At 41.6% G+C, this 16,320-nt stretch overlaps 1 protein-coding gene across 1 annotated transcript in view; it reads right to left on the reverse strand.

Annotated features, from left to right (window-relative positions):
• The window catches only part of Ndrg3 (NDRG family member 3), a 69,314-nt gene that overhangs the window by 20,426 nt on the left and 32,568 nt on the right, over nt 1-16,320 (reverse strand). Inside the window, exons 4-8 of the mRNA XM_042694477.1 lie at nt 12,234-12,339; nt 10,593-10,713; nt 8,113-8,175; nt 6,801-6,861; nt 5,536-5,622 (exon numbers count right to left, since the gene is read on the reverse strand). Coding sequence (XP_042550411.1) covers nt 5,536-5,622; nt 6,801-6,861; nt 8,113-8,175; nt 10,593-10,713; nt 12,234-12,339 — 438 coding nt within the window. The remainder of the gene's footprint in view (nt 1-5,535; nt 5,623-6,800; nt 6,862-8,112; nt 8,176-10,592; nt 10,714-12,233; nt 12,340-16,320) is intronic.

A 16,320-nucleotide genomic window follows, 5' to 3' on the forward strand; every position in this document is an offset into this window, starting at 1 on the left:
GATCTCTACTCTATAAACCAGGCTTGCTTCAAACTCTATCCTTGCAATTCATTCCCAAGTGTTGGGATTAGAAGTGTGGAACATAACTAGCCCTAATTAACTTTTTTGGTGTGTGGGTACTGGAGTCTGAATTCAGGGTCTTGTGCTTGTTAGAAAAATGTATTCAACTACTTGGTCCAGAAAAATAACTTGTTTCCATTTTAATTATTTTTTAATGGAGTTTCAAATTTTTGTCTGGGCTTACCTAGATCACAATCCTATTTATGCTTCCTTGAAGCTGGGATGACAGATGTATACCAGCTTTCATTGGTTGAGATAGGGTCTCACAAACTTTTGCTCAGAATGGCCTTGTACTGTGATTTTCCTAATTTCTTGCGCCCCTCCCCCTCCCAGTACAGATATGAACCACTGTGCCTGGCCACACAAGTTTTGATTTTATATTTTTCTATTCTATGGTTGTTTCAAAATGTTATTAACCTATATTAATGGCACTTATGCTATTTGTATCACCCCACCCCTCAGGTAGAGCTTGAACTCACGGCCTTGAGTTCTCTCTGAGCTTTTTGCTCATACTTGGTACTTTACAGTTTGAGGTACATCTCCGCTTCCAGCTTTTTTTTTTTTTTTGTCAGACCAGGGCCTTGAACTCAGACTTGGGTACTGTCCCTAAGCTTCTTTGTGCTCAAGGCTAGTGCTTTACCACTTGAGCCATAGCAACCCTTCCAGGTTTTTTTGAGTTGGAAATAAGAATCTGATGGGGACTTTTCTGGGCTGGCTTCAAACTGCGATCCTTAGATCTTAGCCTCCTGAGTATCTGGGATTACAGGTGTGAGCCACCAGTGCCCGGCAACTTCCAGTATTGATTGATTGATTGATGGATTGCCAGTCATGGGGCCTGAACTCTGGGCCTGGGGCGCTATCTCTCAGCTCTTCAGCTCAAGGCTAGCACTCTATCACTGGAGCCACAGCGCCACTTCCGGCTTTTTCTGCTTATGTGGTGCTGAGGAATCAAACCCAGGGCCTCATGCATGCAAGGCAAGCGCTCTACCACTGAGCCACCTTCCCAGCCCTTGTTGGTTATTTAGACATAAAAGTATCTGAGTTTTGTCTGCCTGGGCAGGTTCCAAACATACTCTCAAATCTCAGCCTTCTAGGGTTAAAGGCAGAGCCACTTGCAGCTGGCTCTGTTTTCATCTTTTCCACCAACAAACAATACTCCATGAGTATGCAGGTTCTGTAACTTTATAGGTATTTGACCTTAAGCAAGTAACTTATTTCTCCCCTAGATAATAATGTATCACTTTATTGGGTGGTACTGAGAGTGACAAATTTAAACATATATAAAAATATCACAAGGGGGATTAAAGACCTTAACATTAAACCTGAATCTCTGAAACTACTGCAGGACAGAGTAGGAGAGACACTTGAACTAATAGGCACAGGAAGGAACTTCCTGAACAGAGTCCCAGGGTTACAACAAGTTGGAGAGAGACTCGACAAATGGGACTACCTTAAAATAAAAAGCTTCTGCACAGCTAAATCTATCGCAACTAAGCTAGAAAGACAACCAACTAATTGGGAAAAAATATTTCCACAATACTGTGAATTTCCGGAAACTATGTAATCACTTAATCACAATCAAAAAAAAAAAAAAGAACCTCGGGAAAGGGAGGGAGGGAGGGGATGGTAGGGGGAAAACAATGGAGGGGGTAACAATGTTCAAGAGGAAGTATACTCATTACCTCACTCATGTAACTGTAACCCTCTGTATAGTATCTTTACAATAAAAAAAAGAAAAAAAAATATCACAAGGGCTAGGAATGTGGCTTAGTGGTAGAGTGCTTGCCTAGCATGCATGAAGCCCTGGGTTTGATTCCTTAGTGTCACATACACAGAAAAAGCTGGAAGTAGCACTGTGGCTCAAGTGGTAGAGCGCTAGCCTTGAGCAAAAAGAAGAGACAGTACCCAGGACTGGCATACAAAACAAACAAAACAAAAAAATAACCAAAAAAAGTTACAATAAGCACTATGGGTTAATTTGTTAAAAAATTATCTTTCTATTTAAATTTTAGAAGTGTCCTTCAAACATGTTCACAGATATGTTCATTGAATCTCATGACTTTGACTATCAATTAGATTCCTGATATTTATGACTAGCTAGCTTGTGATATTTTGGAGTATTTTGGAGAATATCTTTCTCAATGGTGCATTAGAACAAACATTTAGGGCTGGGAAGTTGGCTCAATGGTAAAGTGCTTGCCCCTCATGCATGAGGCCCTGGGTTCAATTCCTCAGCACCACATATGCAGAAAAAGCTGGAAGTGGTGCTGTGGCTCAAGTGATAGGGCGCTAGCCTTGAGCTGAAGAGCTGAGGGACAGCGCCCAAGCCCAGAGTTTAGTCCCCACAACTGACAACAAAAACGAAAACAAAAAAAGAACAAACATTTACAGTAACTGTATGTTGAAGTAGGTATTTATTTATTTTGGTGGTTAATTGCACCTAAGAATTTCAAGGACTTTTATGTCCAGGCTGGCTTCAAACTGGATCCTCAGATCTGAGCCTCCAATGTAGGCAGGATTACAGGCCCTACATATCTTTTAATAGATAATGAACACTTAGATTATTCTATCTCTTGAAAATACTTCTGATTTAATCTAAATTTCTGTATGTATTAGATTAAGATAATGTAGGAACAACTGTACTTTAGCAAGATAATATATTAAAACTTTTGTATTTTCAATAGAGAAATAAATTCCTTTTAGCATAGGCAAGGTCAATGCAAATGGGCTACAATTCATCTCTCTTTAGTTTACATCAGAATTATTAACATATTTTTTATTTTTATTTATTTTTTGTCATGGGGCTTGAACTCTGGGCCTGAGTGCTGTCCCTCAGCTCTTCATCTCAAGGCTAGTGCTTGACCACTTGAGCCACAGTGCCATTTCTGGTTTTCTGGAAAGTCTCACGGACTTTCCTGCCTAGGCTGGCTTTGAATCGTGATCCCCAAGTCTCAGCCTCCTAAGTAGCTAGGATTACAGGCGTGAGCCACCAGCGTCTGGCTTACATATTTCTTTAGTTTCCTATTTCCTGGAAAATATTCTATAGGTCAATTTTGTTCATTTTTCAGAGAGAAAACATCAATAATACACATCTTTGAGAAAATAGGACAGGTAAACTGATTAAAAACACTAATTCAAGCCAGACGCTGGTGACTCATATCTGTAATCCTAGCAACTCAAGAGGCTGAGATCTGAGGATGGTTCAAATTCAGCCCAGGCAGTCTCCATGAGATTCTCATCTCCAATAACCACAGAAAACTGGAAGTGATACTGTGATAGAGAGCTAACCTTGAGTGAAAAAGCTCAGGGATAGTGCCCAGGTCCTGAGTTCAAGCCCTATGACAAAACAAACAAAAACAAGAAACCAAAACAAAACCATAATTCAGCCAGGCACAGGTGGCTCACACCTGTAATCCTAACTATACAGGAGGCTGAGATCTAAGGACAGCTGTTTGAAGCCAGCCTGGAAAGAAAAGACCCCTGAGACTCTTATCTCCAATTACCTATTCAAAAACCAGAAATGGATCTGTGGTTTAAAATAGTAGAGCACTAGCCTTGAGCAAAAGAGCTCAGGGACAGCTCCCAGGCCCTGAGTTCAAGCAAGCCCCATAACTGACAAAGAAAACAAAAACAAAAACAACCCACTAACTCATTTTTTACTTTTAAACATGAAGACAGTCAAATGCAAACCAGGAAAAGACATTTGAGATACATATATCCAGCAAAGAAGTAATACATACAACACTTTTTAAGAGAGAATAATGTAGAATGGGATAAAAGTCTTGAGAAGGCATTTCATAAGAGGATAGGAAAATTAAACTCATTATTAGCATTTAGGGAAGTAAAAATTAAAACCTAGTTTTAACTGATAAACGTAATTTTAATTAGGATAGGAGTGTAGCATTGGGTAAAGTAGTACACTTGCCTAAAATTTGCCAGACCTATGTATGGTTCATTCTCCAGTATCATCAAAAAAATGAATAAAAAAAGAATAAGTAAATCAATAAAGATTCCTACTTTAAGAACTAAAGGTATATTAGAGTTGAAGATGCATTACATAAATTAATATTCAAAATAAAATGGCTCATGCTTTATAAAAACGAGTATCAAAGTATTGGTAAGTATGAAGAGTTACTACTGGAACTTGAACATGCTACTATATGCAAACTGATAAAATAGTTTAGAAAACTGGCTAATCTATACTGAGGAAAACATGCAGATGCCTTATTACACAGCAGTTTCAATCCTAGGTATAAACCTACACAAAGAAACATGTATGTCAGCCTGGCGCCAGTGGCTCAAGCCTGAAATCCTACCTACTCAAGAGGTTGAGATCTGAGGATCGAGGTTCAAAGCCAGCCTGGGCAAGGAAAATCCGAGAGACCTTTTTTTTTTTTTTCCAGTTGGTCATGGGGCTTGAACTCTAGGTCTGGGCAATGTTCCTCAGCTCTTCAGCTCAAGACGAGCACTCTACCACTTGAGCCACAGTGCCACTTCCGGTTTTCTGGTGGTTAACTGGAGATAAGAGTCTCATAACTGGGCTAGGAAAGTAGCTCAGTGGTAGAGCGCTTGCCTTGCATGCATAAGGCTCTGGGTTCGATTCCTCAGCACCACATAAGCAGAAAAAAAAAGCCGGAAGTGGTGCTATGGCTCAAGTGGTAGAGCGCTAGCCTTGAGCTGAAGAGCTGAGGGACAGCGCCCAGGCCCAGAGTTCAGGCCCAACGACCGGACCCAAAGAGTCTCATGGACTTCCTGCCCTGGTTGTCTTTGAACCCAGATCCTCAGATCTCAACCTCCTGAGTAGCTAAGCTTTCAGGTGTGAGCCACTGGCGCCAGGCTCCCTGAGACACTTATCTCCAGTTAACCATCAGAAAACCAGAAGTGGTGCTGTGGCTCAAGTGGTAGCGTGCTCGCCTTGAGCTGAGGGACAGCACCCAGGCCCAGAGTTCAAGCCTCCTGGCTGACAAAAAAAAGAAAAGAAAAAAAAAAAAAAGAAACAGGTATGTCTATTCACAGGCACAAAAATGCATGTAGCAGCATTCTTCATAACAATCAAATAACATAAGCTCATCTTGTATATTCACAGAATGTATTTGTGTAGCAACTATAACACAGTAATTAAAAAGAATGACATACCATAGATGAAGCTCATAGGAATGATAAGCAAAAGAAGACAGATGCAAAAGAGTATACACTCAATTATGTGATGTTTCAGAATAGGCAAGATCAATTTATGACAACCTGATCAGAGCAAGGTTATTTCTGGGAAGCAGAGTTTGAGTTAGGAAAAGACATAAGGGGATGCTTCAGAAAGCTGAAAATATTTAATATACTATATATATGTAAACATTCATCAAGCTTTATAATTTAGTTTCATTTTAAAACTGAACATATTGCTAAAGGAAAATAAAGAAGCTAGATAAATTTAGAAGGTACCAAGAAATAAATCAATGGACTCCTGTATTTGGTACTTACTTTGGATGCTGCCCAGTCAATCCAGCCTTTAGCACACGGATCAATGTTAATGAGCACAAGACCTTCCACAAGCTCTGGATGATTGAGCTGAAAGGAGACATATGACAGTTTGAAAGGTCCACTTCGACCGTTCTTCCAAACAGCAGGGACAAGGTGAGTGATTTATTTTATGCCTCATGTCTCGTCTCTTGTGTAAGACCACAGAGGTAGGTAGAAAACAGCTCTTGAAATCTGACTTTGCATGTTAAAGCCAGTTCCTCAAACTGCTATCAAATGACCTAGCCCTGCTAGGATCTATATATAGTTGTTGGTTGGTCGTGGGCTCTGGGCCTGGGTGCTGTCCCTCAGCTCTTCAGCTCAAAGCTAGTGTTCTATCACTTGAGCCACAGCACCACTTCCAGCTTTTTCTGCTTATGTGGTGCTGAGGAATTGAACCCAGGGCCTCATGCATGCAAGGCAAGCACTCTACCACTGAGCCACCTTCCCAGCCCGAAGTCATAATTTTTACTGCTATGGAGAGGAAAGCAAACCAAACTGCTGAACACACAGTGGTTCTCTCTTTCTGGATAAATACCCTTGGAAACACCTGGCATGAGGGGCTGCTCAGCTTGGAAGGGCTGTTTCATATTCTTCTATCACTGTGCCCAACATGGTCTTCTGGAGTTATTTTTCTGAAACCATCTGAACAGGTTATGCCATCCCTAAAAGGGATGTCTCCTAACAGGAGACATTTCAAAACAAACTCCTTAAATAAAACCTTTCCATTCAAACACTCTCCAGCTAACTTTGTTCCTGTGATTACATCACTTGATTGTTGAAGACTTTGGTAAACAGGAAAGCACAATGCCAGGAAATAAAATCTCAGGTGCTACCACATATCAATCCCTGTTAATATTTTGGTATCTTTCCAGCCCAACCTTTTGCCTATGACAAACAATGTGAAAATCGATTCCCACTTTTGTTGTGACATTATAATGTATGCAATTTATGTGTCATTTCAAGCTCCCAAACTTAGTTTAATGACTTTACAAATTTCATCAGAAGCTATACCTAAGGCCTTTGTCCAACTTATTTGTGTCTACATTTACTTGTGGTTTTTCAGGAGTTATATGTATAAAGCAAGATTGTACAAAGCAAACTTGTATCTATTGCTGCTGGAATCTCCAGAAGAATTAACAGATGATCCTTAACAGTGCTGGTCACTTAACACTGCAGTAATAGCTGCAGTGCCTCAGGGTGTTGAGACCAATCCTCCATGTACTTACTGAGAATCTGCTCAGGATGTAGGCTCCAGCTCCAACTCCAATCCCAATGATGCTTTTCAGTCTGTGAATGGCACAGCAACAATGGACAGAGTCAATTTCGTTTGAAGGTGACATGGCATAATGGAAAGAACCCAACTTGGGCATATATTCTGACTCTATAATTTATTATTCATGAGAATTTAGACAAGAAAATGAGGCTACCAGCATTTACATTTAAGCTTGCTTTAATGGTTAAATGGAAACTTGGTTATTCTTTTTTGTTTTGTTTTTGGGTCCGGTCGTGGGGCCTGAACTCTGGGCATGGGCGCTGTCCCTCAGTTCTTCAGCTCAAGGCTAGTGCTCTACCACTTGAGCCATAGCACCACTTCCGGCTTTTTTTTTCTGCTTATGTGGTGCTGAGGAATTGAACCCAGGGCCTCAGGCATGCAAGGCAAGCACTCTACCACTGAGCCACCTTCCCAGCCCCAGAAACTTGGTTATTTTCACTCTCCTACTTCCCTATCAGCAAATCCTCTGGATCCCACCCACAGATTTACACTACACCATCCATCACTGACAGCAGGCAATACCACATTCTCATTTATCTCTTAGTTGACTATTCAAAGAGTTTAACTGATTTCCCTGTATTTTTCTTTTACTCCTCCACAAATTACCACAGAAAATAAGTAAAGCTTTATCTATGCACAATTTACATACTACATTGATTACTTTAGAATTCTAAATTGTCCATCTCTCCGATAAAAATTCTTTGGTGTCTTTTACACTTAAGAATGACACTGCAAATTCTTACCTGATCCCTTAGAGTTAGGTATCTGACTTGATTATTTCAGCCGTTTCACCCATGCCTGGCTTTCCCTCGTTCTTCTTGTGCTGTTTCTTCTTTCTATCTGGAATCTACTTTCTAAGTAGCTGCTTTTACCTTCCAGGTCTCAGACTACAAGTGCTTTCCTAGAGAGTCATTCCGTAGGTCTTCTTTCTTTGGAGAATCCTATCCTTATCTATCACAACATCTACTTGACTTCTTTTCCTTGCTGTTTTGGTGCTGGGGATCAATACCAGGGCACAATGCATGGAAGCATGTGCTCCAGGACTGAGTTACAGGCAAGCTCACTTCTTTTGTTGAACTTCATACCAATTTTTGTTTGCTTACTTGTTAACTCTTTCTCCTCACTTCACTAACCACAATGTTTTGCTCATAACTGTACACCCTGATAAAGATACAATACAAAGTCAAAAGCAAAAGGAAACTAACAAAAAACAAGTGATGGGAAGAAAAGAAAAGAAAATATCAAAGACTGTAGAATGAACTAACCTTAAGTGGGTCAGAACAGAAGGCAACATTTCAGCAAGCTCATCCATCGTGGGGTACTGGTACCTAAAATCCAGAAGGACATCCAAGTCAGAGCACATCCATATTTCCCAGGCACTAGAAGAGCTAGAGCAGCTCTTAGAGAAACACATTTGTCTTTTTTTTTTTTTTTGTCAGTCTTGTGCCTGAATTCTGGGCCTGGGCACTGTCCCTCAGCTCTTCAGCTCAAAGCTAACACTCTACCACTTGAGCCACAGTGCCACTTCTGGCTTTTTGTGCTTATGTGGTGCTGAGGAATCGAACCCAGGGCCTCATACATACAAGGCAAGCACTCTTACCACTGAACCACCTTCCCAGACCAAACACACTGTCTTTTACCAAAGGCTCAAAGGAGTGATGTGGTACCAAGAGATGCCTGTGGCATAAAATGGGTAACACTTTACAGCTGCCATGCTAAGGAGAAAGTAAAAGAGGCCTCTTATGTTTCTCTGGACCAGAGAGAGTCACATGAAAGAAACCCATTCCATGGCCCTTGTGCTATTTTCTTTTTTATTTTTATTTACGCCCCCCACCCCCACCCCATCTGGCCCTGCGAGCTGCCATTCGCTATTTTCTTTTTCTTTTTTTTTTTTTTTTTGTCAATTGTGGGGCTTGAACTCTGGACCTGGGCATTTCCCTCAGCTCTTCAGCTCAAGACTAGCCCTCTTCCACTTGAGTCACAGTGTCACTTCTGGTTTTTCTGGTGGCTTATTGGAGATAAGAGTCTCATGGACTTTCTTGCTAGGGCTGGCTTTGAACTGTGATCCTCAGATCTCAGTCTCCTGAGTAGCTAAGATTATAGGTGTGAACCACTGGCGCCCAGCTCCTTGTGTTATTTTCTATACTCCTTATAATCATTTCAGCTAGGTTTCAGGCTCAGGAAACTTCCAAGAGAAAGACTTAACGCAGCAAATAACTCTTAGTCTATTATCTGCTGTTCAACTGGGGTAGCTGCATGCAAAAGGAAATGAAGGTTTCTTGAGTCTAAGCAAATTTACAAATCTTAGGCCGCTCAGCATGAATGCTTATTTATTTCCCGTAGGCACAGGATAACATAGTTACTTTATTGACTGATTGTTCCTGATATGAGCCATTTGAACCTAAAATGGTCAGGCAAGCCCAGGGCAGACTCAGAGCAGGAGACAAGGAGAAAACTAATAGCATGACAGAATGACACAGGATGACTGCTGATATATGAGGCAAGGTCTGCTGTGAAAACCAACAAAGAAGTCAGTCTGCCTCTGATGAACACTAAGGGATGGAATGTTCTCAAACCATTTGTGCACAAAACAGAAAAAAGGAACTAGGATCCATTTCTTGGTTATCAAGTAATCACTGGTCAATTTGCATTTGAGAGGCAGAACAGTTTGGATATAGTCTACATATTTTGGAGCCAGACTGTCTGGATTCAAATCCAAGCTCTGCTACATGTTGTGCACATTGCTGGTTTTTCTAGGCTTCAATTTTTCTCACTTATAGAATCAGAAGATTAGGGAATGTATCCCAGAGAGTTTTATCAGTCAAGCCAGTAAACAAAGCCAAAGCTGCCAAAGGCAGCTCTGTAGATAGGTAGAAGGAAAGGATGAGCATACCAGTGTGTGCTCCCACTCCTCCTTCTCAAGGCTCTTTCTACAGTCATGTCATAGATAAGAACACTGTGAGGCTAGGGCTGCCAGGCAAAGTGGCTAAGTATTGAAACAGAGTGCCAAGGTCAGTAGAACAGCATCCATGCTTGTCAGGAAGGATGTCAGAGCAAATGGATATCCAGACTCCATCCCTGCATGGCAGCTAAGGATGAGGATGTGGTCTGATTTGGGGAAGAGGATTCTGAGAACTTAAGAAAGGACACAAAAATGCAAGATTTAGAGTAAATGCTTAGGGGGCAACATCTAACACAGTGAGACTGTTTAAGACACATTAAGCCTTATGATTAGAGGGCAACAGTCCCTGCCATAGACATCCATTCCTGCCTGTGGGAAAACATGAAGTTTCGCTAATAGATAGAATAGTTCTTCTAAGCCGGGTGCCAGGAGCTTACTCCTGTAATCCTGGCTACTCAGAAGGCTGAGATCTGAGGATTATGGTTGTAAGCTAGCTCAGGGAGGAAAGTCCATGAGACTCTTATCTCTAATTAACCATCAAAAAGCAGGAAGTGGAGCTGTGGCTCAAGTTGTAGAGCACTAGCCTGAGCATAAAAGCTCAGGGATAGCACCTAGGCCCTGAGTTCAAGTTCCAGGAATAGAATAACAATAACAACAATGAAATAGTCCTTTCAGACCAAGAAGAAAATTGCTCAGTACAATGAGCTGAGCAACCTCTCCTACAGGCTATGATATCATCAGGGAGGCATTGGCTACTGCTCCCCTACAGCTTAAGCCATGGCTCTTCTGACTGCGTGGTCACCAGAGAGCTCACTCTCCCAGACATCTCTCCTGTGTCCTTACCCTGTTGGGAAAGAGGGTGCCCCTTCTTGTTGGCCTGGGGCATCCACATGACAGACAGCAAAGTGCTGGGTAATCTCTTGCATATCCTCAAAGTTGAAGAAAGTGTTGAAACAGGATTTATCTACAAGATACAAATACCCATAAGTCATGTCTCCAGTATATCCTCAATTTTTCTCTATTCAGTTAAGGCCTTCCTCTAACTCACCATTCCACTAAAGGGAGATATGTCAACAAAACTTCTGACTCACACAGCTCTGAAGACTCACAGAAAGCATCACAATGTCTCCAAACTACTCATTCTCAAATCCACTATGCAGAGTATAAACTATTTTGGGGTGTTCTTGGTTTCTTGGTGGTGCACAATTAGTCTAACAGCCATAATGCTGTCCTTTACTTCATCTCAAATTTGACAGAGATATACTGATAATATCACATGAGGTTGGCTGGAGGGAAGATCTTCAGCTGTATACATTTCCCAAACAGAGGATGGCTTCTTGCCAAAATTGCTGCTTCAATCTGAAGGAAGGAGTGGCTGCTTTGTTTTCTACCCTCTTAGGATCAGAGATGAAATGAGTTCCCATGTTTAGGTGGTACAAAAGCTCTAGCCTTGGACTATAAACTCAAATTCAGGCCACTCTGAAAGCCACAGCAGTGGCTGTTGAGATAAACACACATATCTGGACTCCCTGTGTTATAGTTTCTGTGGCTAAGTGTCCTTTATCCTTTTCTGAAATGATAAAACACACCTTACCTCTTACCCAAAATACTTCTCACCAGAGTGTTTAGGATCTAATTTTATTTTATTTTGCCAGTCCTGGGACCTAAACTCAGGGCCTGTCCGAGCCTTTTTTGCTCAAGGCTAACATTCTACCACTTAAGCCACAGCACCACTTCTGGCTTCTTCTGTTTATGTGGTATTGAGGAATTGAACAGGGCTTCATGCATGCTAGGCAAACACTCTACCACAAAGCTGCATTCCCAGCTCTGGGATCTAATTTTTGAGAATTTGCTCATGTACAAAGAATTCTCTTTGGTTGGGACCTAGGTCTGGATGTGAAATATTTTTCTTCTGGGTTCCATATTAACATAACACAAATAGATAAACACACTATTTTTGTTGCACCTATATATTGACTGTGTTCTATCATATGAGGCCAGGGCTGGAATTTTCCACTTGAGGCACTCAAGCAGCTTCAGATTTTGCAGTATTTTAGATTTTGATCTTTGGGACTAGGGATCTTAAACCTGTACCATGTAAAAAATTCACCGAGGACAGGCTGTGGAAAGAATACTTTGAGGCATTGCAGTGCTCAAAACAAAGTTCAATTTCTGCATTTTCTAACCCAAAGCAGACAAAAAAAATATGAAAAAAGTACTGACAATTTCAGTTGTTCCTTCTTAACATTCAATCCTGTAGCAGATATGACACAAAGGCAAGGTTTAATTCCAATACTCTGGAAAACACATTGCCTTGTGTCCTTACCAAACTTTCAATCCTGCCATGAATGATAATAGTGATAAGGAGAGGGATTGAAACTGAGAACATCTCTGCTCTACTAGAGAACTACTATTGTTGTTGTTTTTTAATATACAAAGGTTATCCATTATGGTGAAAGGAAAGGTGCAAAATCAAATACATACGGTTAAGCCCAATGTCATGATATGTCAGGATAACTGGTCTGTTTCCCTTTGGTAAGCCTCTCATTGTGACGTGGACCACACCATGGGCTGTTTCTATGTCATGTTCCTATAACAAGAGAAGTTCAGGTCTTAACAAAGGCAGAATGAAACGTTCTAGGTTTGCCAAGGTTTCACAGTAACTGCTGTGCTGTCATTTCCTAGTAGGTGAGGCGGGATGTAGTAATGAGGTAGAAACCCACCATGTTATTCTATACATTCTATTTATATTTTCTAATTCCTCTAAAGATAGACAATACATATCAAAACAAAAATAGATGCTGTCATCCTCAAGGCTCACTCAGGCATCCTGGAAGTCAGGATCTGTTCAGAATGTATTTGTAATAGGCTGTGGGAGGGAGAGAAGCAAGTTGGATAAGGAGCCAGGTAAGACTTGAGAAAGGAAAGTAAAGGCAACAGGAGACATGAATCCATTTCTGTGTAGAATGTCAGCTTCTAATTACATGTTTATCTGCAGAGAATTTCAGGACAATGCTATGGCTATGTCTGTCTACAGTCTACTTTTCTGGGAATGTTCTTATGTGTCATTTACCTGTAACCAAGTACCTCTTAGCGGATGTGTTTGTGGAACATGACTTTTTTTTTTTTTTTTTTTTTGCCAGTCCTGGGACTTGAACTTAGAATTGGAACACTGTCCTTGAGCTTCTTTTGCTGAAGGCTAGCATTCTACCACTTGAGCTACAGTGCCACTTTAGGCTTTTTCTGTTTATGTGGTACTGAGGAATCGAACCCAGGGCTTTATGCAGGCTAGGCAAGCACTTTACCACTAAGCCACATTCCCGGCCCAAACATGACTCCCAGCCCCCTCCAGCCACAGTTGTGCAGCTTGAACTCTGGGCCTGGGTGCTATCCCTCAGCTCTTCAGCTCAAGACTAGTGCTCTACCACTTGAGCCACAGTGCCACCTCTGGTTTTTTGATGGTTTATAGGAGAGAAGAATCTCACAGCCTTTCTGCCCAGGCTGGCTGTGAACTGCGATCTTCAGACCCCAGTCTCCTGAGTAGCTAGGATTACAGGTGTGAGCAACCAGCACTCGGCTTCCAAATATGACTTTCAACTGTGGATTCTCAAGTCCTTCCCCTAGGAATTTGTTTTGTAATAAGAAAGTCCATCCTTAGCTTGGTGCTTTTCTTGACAGAAGAAACTAGGGATCTCCTACAAAGCCTGGTACCAGCTTTTTGTGTTCTTATGTTTGGAGCTATCCCTAGATAGTCTTTGGTTTAAGCTATTTGATTTGGGTTTGTTCCATATACCTGATGAGATCCTGTCCAAGACACCAGTAAGATTTCAAATGTGGTCAGAGCAGAGCTTAGCCAAGGAGTATGCTGCTTGGGAGTGGCTGTATTGCCAAGAGTATTGAGGTAGGAATGAAAGGGATCGCAGAATACTAAATGAGGTTTATTACAGTCTACACCTCTTTTATGTTTCTAAAATGAAAATAACAGTCATGGGAGTAGAAGTGTAGCTCAAGTTGTAGAGTGCTAGCCTTGAGCAAGAAAGCCAAATTAGAGCAAAAAACCCTGAGTTCAAGCCCCAGTACCAATATACACATGTGTGCACGCACGCACACACACACACACACACACACACACACACACACACACACACAATATCTAGCTTACCAAATTTGTTGATGACATTCACAACTTGTTTAAAAAGTCTCACATTAAATAAGTCAAGATTAATTTTTCCAATAGAATTTCAACAGAAGCAAGAGGCTTCCAACTTATTTTCCTATTTAATAACAAACCTCATCAGACTTTTAACTTCTTTTCCAATGTAGAATCCAGAAAGGTTTCAGGCTAATTGTACATCAGAACATTTCACATCACAGGCTCATCTATAGCCAATCCATGCCAAATGCACTGGTTGGTGTCTGTTGAATCCTAAGCCCCAATCTAAAGCAGAGAGATGTCTCTTAAGATCAATCTCCATGGGTGACTACACATTTCTGTTATTTGCTGTTACTCAACACTCCTATTAAAACCTATTGAAAGACTTGAATGAGAAAAGTAGAATCAGGTGCTGTGATTGTCAAATAGAAAAAATAAAAACTGGGGGGGAGAGGGGTATGATTGGGTGGGGGGGAGGGGGGAGGCTGGGAAGGGAGGTGAAGGGTAAACAAAGGAGGAGGCTGCAATGCTTGGTAAGAAATGTATGCATTATCCTGCCCATGTAATTGTAACCCCTCTGTACAGTATGTTCTCAAATAAAATAAAATAAAATTTAAAAAAAAAAAAAGAAAAAATAAAAATTGAGGGGCTGGGAAGGTGGCTCAGTGGTAGAGCGCTTGCCTTGCATGCCAGAGGCTCTGGGTTCGATTCCTCAGCACCACATAAGCAAAAAGAAAAAAGCCGGAAGTGGTGCTGTGGCTCAAGTGGTAGAGTGCTAGCCTTGAGCTGAAGAGCTGAGGGACAGTGCCCAGGCCCAGAGTTCAGGCCCCACGACCGGACCAAAAAAAAAAAAAAGAAAGAAAAAATAAAAATTGAGCAATTAGTAGAAGTATTAATGCAAAAAAATCTTGAAAATGTAAGAACATGATTACTAGCTGGGCATCAGTGGCTCATGCCTATAATCCTAGCTACACAGGAGGCTGAGATCTGACAATGTTGGTTCAAAGCCAGTCTGAGGAAGGGATGTTTGTGAGACTCTTATTTCTAATTAACTACCAAAACAAAAGCCAGAAGTAGAGCTGTGGCTCGAGTGGTAAAGTGCTGACCTTAAGGACTAAAGTTCCAGCTACTGAGAACTGAGGTGAAACACCAGACTGCAATGTGACCTTAAGCAGAGGACTTTCCCACGACCAGGTAGTTGGCTCTGTGTGTGTGTGTATGTGTGTGTGTGCGCGCGCGCACGCGTGCGTGTGTAAAGTGAACTATCAGAAAAGGTCAGAAGAAGAAAACAGGAATATAATAGATTAAGTAAATAAACATTTTAAAATTAGATAAGAAAATATGGCAAAGTACTACTTTATCTTCATAAGTTGGATAAAATTGGTTCTTTACAAAATCTCAATCCTTTAGAGAGATCTGATTTCATGACTTCAAATCATATAACTACCAAAGCATTGAAGAGCTGAAAGTCCTAGGTTCTATTAATGGCCTTGCTTGTCAAGGTCTGAGAAGGCTCCTCTTCATTTTCCAAGTGTGTGAGGGTGAATGTTCTGAGAGGAAAGGGTATGAAGAGAAGAAGGAACTGACCTCCACAGGGATTTGGAAACTAGTATGTGGGTAGCTTGAAGGAAACTCCATGTGGGGAGCAGGTGCAGACACTCTGGCTATGGAGTGGATTCTGTGGTCAGGACACTGCAGGGCGCCAGCTGCTGCCACCTTGCTGCTCTTGTCAAGTCTCACCTGTTTTACTGGCTCTTTGGTGACTTCTAGCATTCTACTGGTGACCCCAGCATTCTAGAATGTGACCCTACAATGAGATCTTGTGCTCAAAGGGCAGAGGACAAGGCAACATCTCACAGGTTTTGCCAACCACTCCAAGGCTGGTTACCAGTGAACATGATCCTTTTGCTCTCTGGACTTGAGATATCCTTCTCCAGCCTTGACTTTCCCTCCCAGTGATAGCTGTAGTCTTACTCAGAGTCCTCTCAACAAATTAAGAGTTGGCTATTAGTAATTTCACCTTTTCTTTTTTCTTTCTCTCAGTCGGTCGTGGGGCTTGAACTCTGGGCTTGGGCGCTGTGTGGGCTTGGGCGCTGTTCCTGCGCTCTTCAGCTCAAGGCAAGAGCTCTACCGCTTGAGCAATAGTGCTACTTCCGGTTTTCTAGTGGTTTATTGGAGAGAAGAGTCTCATGGACTTTCCTGCCCAGGCTGGCTTTGAACCATGATCCTCAGATCTCAGCCTCCTGAGTAGCTAGGATTACAGGCGTGAACCACTGGTGCCTGGCTAATCTCACCTTTTCTACAGTCCTCTCCCTTCAGTTCAATGTGTAGTCAGCACCACACACTGGGACTTATCACTTATTACTGGTTCATCATCACTTTACACCTGTTACTCCTCCTTTCCCTCCCTGCCCAGTC

Source organism: Dipodomys spectabilis, unplaced genomic scaffold (genome assembly GCF_019054845.1).
Source record: "Dipodomys spectabilis isolate Male_0828 unplaced genomic scaffold, ASM1905484v1 ptg000175l, whole genome shotgun sequence".
In the NCBI taxonomy this organism is placed as follows: domain Eukaryota; kingdom Metazoa; phylum Chordata; class Mammalia; order Rodentia; family Heteromyidae; genus Dipodomys; species Dipodomys spectabilis.